This window comes from Canis lupus, chromosome X (genome assembly GCF_011100685.1).
Source record: "Canis lupus familiaris isolate Mischka breed German Shepherd chromosome X, alternate assembly UU_Cfam_GSD_1.0, whole genome shotgun sequence".
Lineage (NCBI taxonomy): Eukaryota > Metazoa > Chordata > Mammalia > Carnivora > Canidae > Canis > Canis lupus.
The window spans coordinates 19,604,024-19,618,463 of NC_049260.1; the positions used below are offsets into that span (position 1 = coordinate 19,604,024).

At 40.3% G+C, this 14,440-nt stretch overlaps 1 protein-coding gene across 3 annotated transcripts in view; it reads right to left on the reverse strand.

Moving 5' to 3' along the window:
• Positions 1-14,440, reverse strand: part of APOO (apolipoprotein O) — a 53,758-nt gene that overhangs the window by 18,436 nt on the left and 20,882 nt on the right. For all 3 annotated transcript variants that reach the window (XM_038587086.1, XM_038587088.1, XM_038587087.1), the window contains exons 3-6: positions 13,407-13,526; positions 10,793-10,847; positions 7,683-7,778; positions 680-771 (exon numbers count right to left, since the gene is read on the reverse strand). In XM_038587086.1, coding sequence (XP_038443014.1) covers positions 680-771; positions 7,683-7,778; positions 10,793-10,847; positions 13,407-13,526 — 363 coding nt within the window. The remainder of the gene's footprint in view (positions 1-679; positions 772-7,682; positions 7,779-10,792; positions 10,848-13,406; positions 13,527-14,440) is intronic.

Consider the following 14,440-nt stretch of genomic DNA (forward strand, 5'->3'; position numbering starts at 1 on the left):
TGGACTTCCAGCCTCCAGAACGATGAGAAAATATATTTCTGATGTTCAAGACACTAAGTCTGTGGTATTTTGTTACAGAACTTTGAGCAGACTAAATCATTGCTTGACCCATCTTGCCTGCCAACTCTGTTCTCTGAATTGACAGGATGCCATCAAGCTGAGGCCTGAGGGGAAAGAAAGGAGCAGCCAACTGAGAGCCCTGAGAGGGGCATTCCCAGCAGAGAGGACCATACTCCTTGAAGGCCCCAGCAAGGAAAGTGAGGCTGGGACCAGGACCAGGGAGAAGGTGCAGAGGGCCAGGGCACAGGCCTACGCCTGCAACTCCAAGGAGGACTAGGTACATTCCAAATGGAAAATGACCCGTTCTAACCATCAGCATTGGAGTCTGAGTCTTCATGTACTTGAGACTTCTATGTAAATGTGCCAAAAAAGTATCTTAATTTTCTTTGACTAATATTCAAATTAGTGTGCACTCTCTGAATACTGACACGATTGGAGAGAAGGCCAGAAGTGAGGCACATGGCAGAGAAAGACATTTAAATTTGTGGTGGTTAAGTACATATGCAAACAAACTTTAGCCTCATGCTATAAAAGCTGCAAAATAAAATATATTAAGCCATAAACCCAAACATGCATAAGCAAGAACAAGGGACACTCCAGCTTTCTGGGTCTAACTTACCTGGACAAATACAATGGCTTGTTGTGGATAATAAAGAGAGGCAGCTAGTCCCATGAACCCAGGTGGATACACCAGCTTCTTTATTTTTGACCCTATTAAATAAAAGGTTGTAGATACCATCAGACAATTCACTACCCTTAACATCACAGTTTGCCCTGGACACCTAACACTGAAAAAGACTAATTTTCTTTGGACCTAGATTAACAGAGAACATGCCTGATAATGTCATATGCACCAAAAAGAACCACCACACTTTCACAGCTTTTGTGAGATAAATTCACATCACTCACCCATTTAAAGTGTATACTCAATGGCTTTTGGTGTATTCACAGAGATATGCAACTAGCACTACAATCAATTTTAGAATATTTTCATCACCCCAAAAAGAAACGCCATAGCCATTAGCTGTCACCCTCCCTACTCCCCCATTCTGGCATCCCTGGGGAACCACTAATGTACTTTCTGTGTCTACAGATTTGCCTACTCTGGAAATTTCACATAAATGTAGTTACATAATATGTGGTCCTTGGGGATGGGCTTCTTTCATCAGCACAATGTTTTCAAGAGAACCAACACTTGTAAGGGAGCAAAAACAAAGAATGTTTTGAAAAGAAGCACACGGCTGGTTTCTAAAGTTTATGTTCTTTTAGAGTAAACTGGCTTCCTCTTTAAGTACTCAACCCAAGCACTGCTCTCCTCTCCTTTCTAATACCCCATAAAAATAACAGTAAAAGGATAAAATACAGGTAATAAACCCAAGACCAAGAGGAAACGAGTGGAGGGGCCATGGGGAGAAAGAAGTCTCATCCAATTTACAGAAAGTGGAGAGCGGACAGAAGCAAGAAGACACATGGCTTTTAGGTCCAGATGAGGGGCTGCAGGGAAGGAGGGAGCAGAATGGCCCTGGCAGCCCAGAGACAGCAGGTGCTGTGGAGACCTGAGGGCAGCCACAGATCAAGGTGAGTGGAGGCAGGGAAACAGGAGGACTACCAACATGCAAATTCAAGTCCTGTGCAGAGCCTAGGTGATTTTCTCCTTCTTCTGTGCTATCTTAGTGCAAAACTGCCTGTGGCTAGGCAGTCTATCCAGCCAGAATTTTACAAAGGTGGACAAGTGTCTCTAAAGAGGGGCGCCTGGGGGGCTCAGTCAGTTAAGCATCAGACTCTTGAGCTCAGCTCAGGTGTTAATCTCAGGGTGAGTTCAAGCCCTGCATTGGGCTCCACACTGGGCATGGAGTCTACTTTAAAAAAAAAGAAAAGGGAGTATCTCTAAAGAAATGTGATCAATTTTCTGCTGAGAACCAAAACAGCTGGTGTGTGTGGTGCGAATGTTACTACTGAAGAACAGAACTTTCCTCGCACAGAGCCCCGACTGTAGGCACCTTCCATGTAAAGTCAGTTTCTTTTCAGCTCACCCTGAGGTAGAACCTGCTGGCCAGTAAGCCCCACCTGTACACAAAAAGATCCTATTAGCATTTCAATCACCTTGCTCTTAAACATGACTGTACAACCAAGGATCACTAGTCATTTGAGGAAAGCCTACAACATAAAAGAGGAGATAAAGACAAGCAAGAAAGGGGGAAAAATGACCCTACAGGAAACAAAAGAACTTAAAAACAAAACTATACCTGTTATTAAGTATCACTGAATAAATCCAAGAAGCTACTACCTTAAAAGAAAAAAAAATGTTCTATGAAAAAGGAACAATCAAAGAACAAGAAAGAGCTACTTGGAAATGACAAAAGCAAAACAAATCAAAAGGAATACAACAAAATTATCAGGAAAATAAAAGAGACATATTAGGATTGCTTAAACAGCCCCATTGCTAATTAACAGTTCAGGAAGGAAAAAGAATAAGAGTAAATTGTCCAGGAAATACAAAACAGATCATCTTCCTACAGCTGAGGGCTGCAGGCCACCAAGATGCTCAACCAGGAATGAGATGTCAATGTGTTAGTCACAATACCCTGGAAGTCCAGAACACTGAAGATTAGAAGATCCTCAAAGCTTCTGGGGGGATGATGGAAAGGAATGAATCACTTCAGAAGGAACAAGCATCCAGACTGGCTGCTGACACTCACATCTGCAATGCCAGATGCTAGAAGACATGGACTTCAAAGTTTGGATGGAAAACAAATTCTATATCCAACCAACTTGATATGAAGGTAGAAAGTAATTTTCAGATTTGCAAGGATTTGAAAGTTTCCTTCTGACATGGGCTTTTTTTGAAAGTGACTTGAGCATGTAGTTCAACAACATGGCAGAGCAAACCAAGGAGAAGATGACATGGAACCCAAGGGAATCAAACCCAAGAGAGTATAGAGTCCTGTCTCAAGACCACAGAAGTATTGAGCCTCCATCCAGATAGCAAGAGGATGTATGAAAGAGGGCTTCAACTACCTCCATTTTGACCTCAGTCTGCACTTTGCAAAATTTTTAAAGATTTTATTTTTAAGTAATCTCTACACCCAATGTGGGGCTTGAACTACAGCTCTGAGATCCAGAGTCACATGCTCTAAAGATTGAGCCAACTAGGTACCCATCAATCTGCACTTTCTGAAAGATTAAATTTCCCTTTCCAGCTTATCTTTTAACTCAGGCAAAAGACCCTGCATGCAAAACATCCCCTGATAGGAATCAAAACTACCCCCTCAAACAATAGGGACTGCCCTGAACCAGCAAGACTCCATGTGACTAACCCTATGACAACTATGGGCTTGACCTTCACTGACTACCTGCACTTGCCCACTGAACTTTGTCCCACATTTTCCTTACATAAGCCTGGAAATATTTTCGGCACTTTGGAGACTATCTCTGAGACGCAAGTCCACTGTCTTCCAGGTGCTGGCCTCACTGAAATAAATTCCTTTCTTGTTTCAACACCACTCCCTTCCCCGCCTTTGGATTTTGTCAGTGACTACTGACCAAACCTGGTCTATTTAAGACTCCCAACGACAGCTGCTCTTACACCCCTGTACCCCAGCTACATGTAGAGCCCTGGGAAAAGGGGAATGGGCAGAAGAGGCAGCAGCATGGAGAACTGGAGAAGCCTGAGAATGAGGTGAAGAAAACTGGTAGAGGGTGAAACAGGAGAATCCTCTAGAAATGAACTTGGACCTAGAGAGTCTCTGCTGAGAGGCACAGGGTTTTTCACATGGGACACAGACAGATGATAGTGCAATGTATGTTACTAACACGCAGTCAGGATAATCTAAGTGCTGTTTATTGGTTTTAAACTTTAAACAGACATATCTCCAAAGATGGAACTGGGGTTACAGGAGACAAAACAAACATTATCAATCTAGACTCTTCATAAATTAATATTTCTCTCTTAATCCTACTGCCTTGATTGAAAGGACAAAATTACTCTAGAAAACACTCTCTTATCCCTGGGGTCCCACCTGTACCCTTGAAGCTTTAAGTTCCTGAGCAGCTCATACAAGTGAGGTCCAGGTGAAGGGCAGCACACCTGACAACCAATCATTTCTGGGTCATTTACAGAAAACTGATAAGCAGCAGCTCTTGGGCCTCCAGCTCCTAATGGTTCCTACAATGAGCTGGGGGCCCCAAAAATTCAGGAAGGAGGTGGGGAGGGGAAGAGCCACCAGAAGACAACAACAGTGGGCAACAACCACCTGCCACCCTTGAGTGACCTGGCTGAGTCTACTTTCTTTGAATGATCACCCGCTCACCTCCTACTAGAGAGGTGCCTCTTGTCACCACCAGTCATGGCCATTCTCATCAAATGAGGAGGATTACCTTCGCATTTATGCTCAAGAAACCCTATCATATGATCCAGTAATCCCTCTTCTGGGTATACCCCCAAAGAAAATGAAATCAGTATCTCTTTTTTTTAAAAAAGATTTTATTTATTCATTCATGAGAGACACACAGAGAGAGAGAGAGAGAGAGGCACAGGCAGAGGGAGAAGCAGGCTCCATGCAGGGAGCCTGACGTGGGACTCGATCCCGGGTCTCCAGGATCACGCCCTGGGCTGAAGGCGGCGCTAAACTGCTGAGCCACCCGGGCTGCCCAAAATCAGTATCTCAAAGAGATATCTCTGCTCCCATGTTCACTGCAGCATTAGTCACAACAGCTAAGACACGGAAACAACCTAAGTGTCAATGGATGAGTAGGTAAAGAAATTGTGGTACCTATATGAATGGAGTATTATTCAGCTTTAAAAAAGGAGACCCTACCATTTGCAACAACATGGATGAACACAAAGGACATCATACTATGTAAAATAAGCCTTAAACAGAAAGAACAAAAACTGCACTATCTCACTGATATCTAGAATCTTAAAGAATCAAAATGTATAGAAGCAGACAGTAGAAGTGTGGCTACTAGAAGCAGAGTGGTGGGGAAAATGAGGAGATGCTGGTCATGGGGTACAAAATTGCAGTTATGTACAATGAATAAGTCTAGAGAGTAATATACAGCAAAATGACTACAGTTAATAATACTGAATCTTGGAGATTTACTAAGAGAGATTACAGGTGCTTTCATCTCAAAAAAAGTTAACTATGATAGAAAATATGTTAAGCAGCTTGACTGGAGTAATCATTTCACTATGCATATGGATATACATACATGAGAGGGAGCTGGGGAAGCTTATATATATATATATATATATCACATCATACATCTTAAATACATACCATTTTTACTAAAAAATAAAATTTTTTAAAAGTTAGACAAAAAAAAGAAATGAAACTGCCTGGAGGAATCTTCTGAGCCCATCCTGCTGCTGCCAGCATAGGGGGGCCATCCACCTGGAGGTGGCTGTAAACCACTGCAGACACCCAAAAAACATACCTACCATCCTGCTCATCTTACTCAGTATCTTTTTTTTAAGATTTTATTTATTTATTCATGAGTGACACGGAGAGAGAGAGAGAGAGAGAGAGGCAGAGACACAGGCAGAGGGAGAAGCAGGCTTCACGCAGGGAGCCCGACATGGGACTTGATCCCAGGACTCCAGGATCACGCCCTGGGCGAAGGCAGATGCTTAAGCACCGAGCCACCCAGGGATCCCTCTTACTCAGTATCTTATTCAGTGACCAAACCTGATGTTGTTTATCTCAGACCTTTTTACCCCAGCACCCCGAGGAAAAGACCCATAGTTGAATATTTGTGCATGAATGTGTGTGCACATACATACTTTTTTAAAAAAGAGTTATTTAGGGCAGCCCGGGTAGCTCAGCAGTTTAGCGCCACCTTCACGCCAAGGCGTGATCCTGGAGACCCGGGATCGAGTCCCGCGTCAGGCTTCCTGCGTGGAGCCTGCTTCACCCTCTGCCTGTGTCTCTACCTCTCTCTTTCTCTGTGTGTCTCTCATGAATAAATAAATAAAATCTCTAAAAAATTAAAAATAAAAAAATTAAAAAGATTTATTTATTTGAGAGAGAGAGCAAGAGAGAGAGAGAGCATGAGCAGGGGAATGGACAGAGGGAGAGAATATCCAAACAGATTCCCACTGAACTCAGAGCCTAATGCAGGGCTCGATCTCACCACCCATGAGATCAGGACCTGAGCCAAAACCAAGAGTTGGACGCTTAACCAACTCAGCGAACCAGGTGTCCCCATGTGTACTTTTTTGAAATAGAATTATTGGAGTTTTACATTATTTTAATGCTACTGAGTCCTCCGTGGAAAAGGAAAAGGAGAGAGGAACAAATAAACCAGCAAGCAAAAACAAAGGAATAGAACCCACTGTAGTGGGTGTCCTTATATTGCTGTTCTGCCAGGGAAAGCATAGTCCCCAGTTTTTCTCAGGATGGTCACCCCAGTGGATGTGCAGGGGGATAAACACCAGACAGCACAGCAACGCACTGCAAGTATGTGCACACGCACAGCAGAAGCAGCTCTCTTTAGGGCCATGCTCTAACCCTGAGAGGAAGGTGGGGAAGCTAATTTCACTTGATTCCACATTCCTGGCTCCCTAACAGTAGCCAAGACTCCAACTCCCTGGCCTTGAGAGCTTCATAAATTTCAAACACTATATAAATAAGATAGGAATGCTTTTTGGGACAGCTTTACAAGAAGGAGGCGAATAATGTTTCGAATAATGGGGCAGGGGAGAAAAGTTAGTTCAAGTCTTCCACAAGTTGATTAGTAAAAATGAACTCTAACTTTAGTTCTTCTATATTGTGCACAGGCTGGGAGGAGGGGCATAGAAACTATGACAGGAGGTCATTGTAACAAGTTGAGGGAGTGGCACCAGTGCCGCCTGGCTCCAGATTCTGAGATAACACTTAAGGCATGCACAGAAGAGCTTTTTAAAACTGGAGGAATGGGTACCAAAGCAGTCATGATAGTTAATCTTTTATAAGAGTCTGATCACAGCGTTCATCAATTCTCTATTTTAGGAATTTTTGTAAAGCCTGAATTTTATCGCCAGTGAAAACTCAGTAGTTTATAACAAATTTATGTCATTATAGTGAAGTACCTTGTCACCCTTTATCCTATAAATTTTACAATCCAGCAGCATAGTGTAGTAATATGTTTCAGTTGACATTCGTTAGCTTTTAAGTGTTTAAAAAATTTAATATCCTCACTGATGACTGAAGCTATGACACATCCAGAAATTAATAAAATTTCTATGAAATCACTATTCTATTTACTGTGATTAATAGCCTGATGTCAATAGTGAAACAAATAGAGACAGTTTCTCAGGTGTGACAGACTTTAGTTAACAAAAATTTACTCTTTTTGTACCAGAGGGATAGTAATTTGATCAAGTAAATGTGCCTATAAAGGATAACTATATTCTATTTTTAACCAGGAGTATACAATTTCTTCCATTTCATATTTTTATAACTTCTATATATGCTTAAAATCAGATATACCAGAGAAAACAACCATATTAATTATATATTAAGAAGTCCATATTTCAGGAACCAACTCATTATTCTGACAGCCAGCAAATAAAAAGAACCAAGTATCCATCTTATCTTTCCCTTATGAGCTGTTTTTTAAAAAACCCACAAAATTGCACCTACCTCTAGCCAAAAGAAGTCCAACAATGCCAGCAAAACCAATAACACCAAGTCTTGGAAAAAATCCAGGAGGTGCATTTTGTAGATATTCATAGCTGTCTACAATAGAATCAGACCAGGAAACAGTTCTGTAAATTGCCCATTAAGAAACAAACCCCAAAAATCTTACACATGGCTAGTATATATAGTATCAAATGCTTCTCAAATAATGTGTTCTTTGCTCTATGCTAATATGTTTATTTCAACATTCTTTTTACATGATATATACACATGGTTTATTATTCACATGGCAAGTAGCCAATTTCCAAACACTTCTGGTCTGATGACCTACTGACAAGAAAGTAATGTTAGATTATCTTCATATTCCTGAAAGCAACAGATCTGAATCTACGCACAGGGGGAGAAATACCAACACAGGGATTCCTTGCCTTCCAAACACAGAAACAATAGGTTTGGATAGATCTGCCGTTATCTTGAAGCTTTGCTGTTTGTTCTCTGAAACTCAGGAACCAGATACATGAGGCTTGGGGGAAAAAACGTGTCCTTTGCCATCTGAATTCATGACTCAAACTCGAGAACAGAATCAATCTGGAGAATGAAGGAAACTTGTAGCGCAAGTATATGTGGGAAATAGTCACCGGTGATAGATAAACACAAAGAAATGCAGCATGTCCAGAAAAAAAAATAGAGATGCAGCATGTGAGCCTGTGTGCCATGCCTGAGCATGCCTTATGACCTCATCTGAATGATGACTCTTCTTCTATCTGCTGAACCAATCCCACCAAGTAAGAGCCATCTGCATTCCTAACCTCCTCAGAAAAGCCTTTGCTAGACTTCTCAGCCCATGCCTCCCTCCCTCTCTCCCTCCCTCCTCTAAAGTCCCATTGTATTTCTTCTCTGTACCATCACTTGCTACATAATCCTATTATGTAATCCTATATAAATCCTATATCCTATATTCTATATGAAGCACCCTGTGCTTCATTCTTCAGGAGTGAATGTTATGTCTCCTCAAGGAGAACATATGCTCCTCAGTGGTACACTGTATAGACTTCTACATTATTTTCCCTCAGTGGGAAGAGGGGATGTTCATCTGACAGTTACTAAAAGCACTGCTAGGTGTTGAATGTTTCAGAGAGGCTGTCACTGAAAAACTCTGCATGTCTCTCTCTCTCTCTATCTGCCTATCTGCAGCACTCCCAATCTGCTTCCAGTTTCCAGTGCGGGAAACAAAGTCACTCCTCCGAGCCCGGATTGTGCTGGGCCCTCCAAAGTGGAATGCTGCCGAAGTTCCACCTTCATGTAGCAGCGTGGCTGACTCAACTCTAGGGTTCATCTCAGAAATCCTTCCCTGACTCTTCCCATCCCTCTGAACTCTATGAGACAAATATCCTTCCTCTGTACCTTCCACAGTGGTCTGGTGGTCTGGGACTTTCTCTGTATTTGTGCTCATGTTGAAAATGTGTCATGGGCCCCTCAGGGGCTGTGACCACGGTCTTAATCAGCTATGATTTTCCATGCCTGCCATGATGGTGACTTAACAAATGTGTGCAGAACTGAACTAACTTGAATACTCAGTAATCTTCTCCCCCAGAAATGAGCCAACACATGCTGGTTTATCATTTCCTGGGCTGTTTGGGAAACTCAGTGATCATTTTAAATACTTCTACAGGGCTTGTGCTATGCACACAAATTCCTGTCTGGCCTTGTACTTATTTTGCTCTTAACTTAGTTTTCACTTTCCATCTCTTTGTCTGGGTCATCTGAGGCAATTTTCTACTTCCCTTTATTTTTGCCTACCAGCACAGTGTTTTTGATTCAAGACGTGCACACAGAGCAGTTGATAGGAAGTCACCCAGATGGCCTTGGTGAACTGAGCTGAGGTGGGTAAATCACAGAGAAATGGCAAAGAAGATATGCTAAAAGGCTGCGATGAAGCCTAAGCCCAGCTTCTGGTAACATGTCCTGGCTGTGACTGCCGGGAAATGGACAGATTGCCTTGGCAGACAACAACACAACTCATAATGGAATGTTTCTTCTTAAGAGCTTTTGCAGTAACCAGTCCAAGAGAAGAAAGACAAGATTTAGGTTGCAAATAATGCCTACCGCTATGCATCAATGGGAAGTGATAGGTAACAATGAAGAGACCCCTCCTCCATCACACACGTACTGACAAGAGATCAGGAGTTCTTTAGTCTCTTCAGATTAAAAGATGAAGGTAATAAAAGCACTTTCCTGTCAGGGTTATGAGGATTATACATAAATTAATATTTTAAAGCACTTAGATTAGTTCCTGGCATGTAATAAAAATTGAATAAGTGCTTATGAAATTAATAAAATTAGGGTGTTACTTATTAACATACATATTATTCATGGATGCTCAAATCCTGTATCAGCACATCAACACTCAATGATCTTCAGAAGGAAATAAACTTTACTTATCTTTGTTTTATGTGGTCATGAAAGCAAACACTTATAAAAACATGAGTTTTTGTTTGCTGAGATGCCCAATAAAAGAAATTAATCCAATCAGTGTCCATTAATTCACCAGTTTCTGATGGAGACAAGTCAGAATATGGACTATGAACCCAGTTTCTGAGGGTATGGGATAAGTGGATGTGAACAACAGTCAAGGACAAGAATAACCCAATTTAAAAAATATAAGAACACTACTCATGCAGTAGGCCTTTCCTGGGCACACCAGCCCAGTTCCTTCTTGCCTCTAAACTTCTGTAGCATGTATTAACAGCCATACAAATGAGCTACCCTGATTCTGAAAACCTACTAATGAGCTAGTAGGGGTGAGTATGTGTGAGTCAGTGTCACTGAACTTGGAAATTGATTTCAGAAAAAAAAAAATCCAGCGTATCTGAACTTGTTAGCCCAAAAATCTTAATGATTGTGAAGAGACTTCCCAAATATTTAGGGACACTAGTCCTCTGAAATCTGATGAACACAACAGATCTTCTTTCGAGAAAAATCCACATAGCTCTAAGATTCTGCGTAAAATTTTAAGGAATTCCTGGATCTCCTGGAGCCCATCCATGGAACCCCTGTTAAAGAGTTCAATGCTAACGAAGAAACAAATTGTATTTAATTAAAAATCAACTTACCTAACCCCCATTGAACCAAGCTCTGCATCTTGGGCTTTGTTTGTAAGTACATTTCCTAAAAAGGTGAAAAGAAAATGAATGAGAAGAATATGCTGATTAGAAAGCAACAATAAATATATTTGTCTTTACTGCATAAATTATCATGTTATTAACACTTTTTGAACAAAGGGATATACTGTCTATCTGGGGTTTTTTTGTCTTTTTCTCTTGTGTAAGTTCCCCTTCACCACAGATTGCTCAGTAGAACAGTTTATTATTGCCACAGGAAGCAAAGATTACAAGTCGAATGATTTCAACAACCTAGCCTTTTTATTCTTCTATTAAATTCAAAGAGAATGGACAAAAATCAATCCCTCTGATCATTAAAGTGGCAATCCTTTCCTTGTGAGATTAAATCTGTCTTTCATACTAAGTCTATTTCTTGATCTGTCATGATTTTAGAGTCTGTATCTGAAAACTGCCCTTCAGAAGCAGGAATGATCACCTTGAATGGGATGTAAGGAGTCTACATCCAAATTTGAGAGACGCTTACCCCAATCCCGGAGCAAATGAAGTATTAACATTCTCTTAACAACAACAACAACAATAAAATGGCTTTGTACAAGAATAACATATATCCTAAAGAAAACAACAGACTAGCTAGAAGGTATCCCACCTTCAAGAAGTCTACAATAAGGGCGCCTGGGTGGCTCAGCCGGTTGGGCATCTGTCTTCGGCTCAGGTCATGATCCCGGAGTCCTGGGATTGAGCCCCATGTTAGGCTCCCTGCTCAGCGGCGAGCCAGCTTCTCCCTCTCCCTTGCCCCCCGCCCCTCATGTTCTCTCTCTCTCTCTCAAATAAATAAAATAGTTTTAAAAAAAGAAGACTAAAATAAAGATAGGAAAAGAGACATGTGGGCATCAAAAGGTATTAGAACCAGTTGCCACTTGGAAAAGGATTTGTTTTATTTAATTTGGTCCAAGTCAGAATAAGTTATGCAGTATTTTTAAATGCCTTTAAACAACAAATAGTGAATTTAGGAGAGGACAATATAGAACATTAAAAAATTGAATACTGCTTCATTAAAATCCATTATTGGTATTTTATGCCCATAAAAAGAAAGAAAACCTACAGATAAATGTCTAGGGTGATGACCTATTTCTTTTGCTGGAATATCTTCTCACTAAAAAGAAAAATTAAATTAGTTATTAAAGAAAGGGGCTAGAAATTATTGGCCTGAAAAAGGAGCCAGGAAGTAGAAATACTTCTATTGAAGAAACATCATTCTGTAGAAAAATAAAGCCATTGTAATCATAAAACTTTTTTTAAATTTAGAAGTAGTACAAACAAAAATAAATAAATAAAAAAAAAGAAGTAGTACAAACATGTTGATAATTATTCTATCATTTAATGAGGTATTTTGCTGCACTGAGCATCATGCACGGATGAAAAAGTAAAAAACAAAAAGCAACCTTAGGTTGAAAGGTTAAGAGACAAAGTGCTTTTATAATCCAAAAAAAAAAAAAAAAACCCACAAAATAATAGCAGTCATACCTACATGACACATGTTTGCACAAATTTGCCGACCTTATCTTAACCAGCAGATGGTTTAAAAATCTTCTAGAATGAGACAATAAAGTCTAAGCTTTTTACAACACACTATGTAAAAGATAAAGATATTTTTAGATATTTGTAACTCAAGAATATGGTTATGATACTTAAGTATACTGGCCTAATTTATATTGTTGACAGAGTCTATGCTTACTATTTTCTTCTAAATTGGTGACAGGAAGTTCAGCACTGGCAGAGACATTGAAATTAAAAATTTTAAGACAAGTTCTGGATGAAAATTCAGTTTGTAAATCTCAAGCAAAGTATAGCTAGACCATGTCACACACATCTACATGATTTTTACTAATCTGCCATCAATTTTTGAAACCAAGATCAAGTATGGCAAATACTTTATGTATCAAAGCCCACAAAAGCATTCTGTAGACTGTAAACTTCCATTTCAGGTGTTAAAAATTGCAGAAATGCTTCCATGAACATAATAACCAGGGCCTGATCTAAAACCTGAGCAGTGACAGAAGCCCATCTGTATACGTAGCTCTTTGGTCACTGGGACAAATAGTTCAGTACTCAAATACATAATCCCACACTTTTCTAGTTATCTACTCTATTACAGTATTCAAAATGTTCTGTAACTGTTCCTGTTAAAATGGTTCTGATGTGTAGACTCTCTGGGAGGAGAAAAACTTTCCAATTTTGATATAAATGCTTACATTATATCTTTTTCCTTATACTTGACTTCTAGCCCCAAGTCCTCTCCTGGGAAACAATCATGCTTTCATAGCTGCGACCAACAAGATAGTCACAGTCCACTCTCTAGTCAAGGTACCACACCTTGGTAGGTGCCTGGTAAGGGAAATTCTCTCTGCAGCTATGACAACAGCCACTACCAGGAAGCTGGGGCTCTCTGTTCCCCTCAGAAATGGCACTGATGACACTGCAAGTCAGGCACTCTTAAGCTGGTGCCCACTATCATGCCTTTTTCTGAAAACACGCAGCCAATACAGACTTTTCACTACTGACTCTAAAACAGAAATGTGTCACTCTACTTTTAGAACAGCTGTACCTGACACCAACTCGTATATGGCTCGCAATAATGTCGGAGATGTGAAATGCTTTCTTCAAGCTGGGTCCTTGGCTCCTCCACATATTTAGATTGACCCTCAGGAACCGAGTAGAGTGAAAGCTGTATATGTTAAAAACAAAACAAAGAAAAATTAAAAAGTAGATATAGTCACGAGATAATGTAATCAATTGTCAAATTTGTAAGCATCATTATCTCTAATAATTCACGAACTGCAGTGACTCTAACGGTTTCGTGCACCCTGAACTTACGTCCGAGGATCTTTGTACCTGGTTTATCAATATGGACAAGTCCAAGAGGACAGGACTATGAGGGGTCCTGCCCTCCTCCCACTCCTGTAGTAGCAGAGAAAGCAGCCCCCCTTTCTCCATTTTATATACTGGCATTTGGTATTTCACCTTAGATTCAGTCTGGAAAAAGGATTCTACTAAAGTGGTGAGGGGATGTAAAAAAAAAATTGAGTTTAAATGATTAGTCTGGTGCTAATCCAAGCAGGATAGCAAGTTTGTTCTCCACCCAGAGAAGAAATTGTTCAGTCACTACTGGCTGCCTTCTTTGCCCACAAAAAAACACATTGCTCCAAGGTCTGAGAAGAAGAGTATAAAGGGCAAAAGAGAAACTCATATTAGCCTTATGTCAACACCATTCAAGTAACCTGGTCCATGATCGAAGGTAGGTCTTTTGTCTACTTTAAGTCAAAAGAAAGCAAATATCCAAAATAATCAGTGGGAAGTACAGACAAAAAGAATGTAAACAATGGAAAGAAGATTTCCTGCTTTATTTATTTAGTATTTATTAAGCATCTCCTTATGAGCCTCTAATCTGGCCAAGAAGAAGAACATACCCAGGTGTTTAATTTCTTAGAGAGGGAAAATGCAAATGTTTTCTTGGCTTGAAAGCAGTCTTGGAATGAGGCAAATCACTTAGAGGTAATGAGCAGACTTCCCACAAAAAAAATCTAGGAAATATTTAAGTATGCCTTTAGCTAACATCATTAATTAAAGTTTATTTGTTGA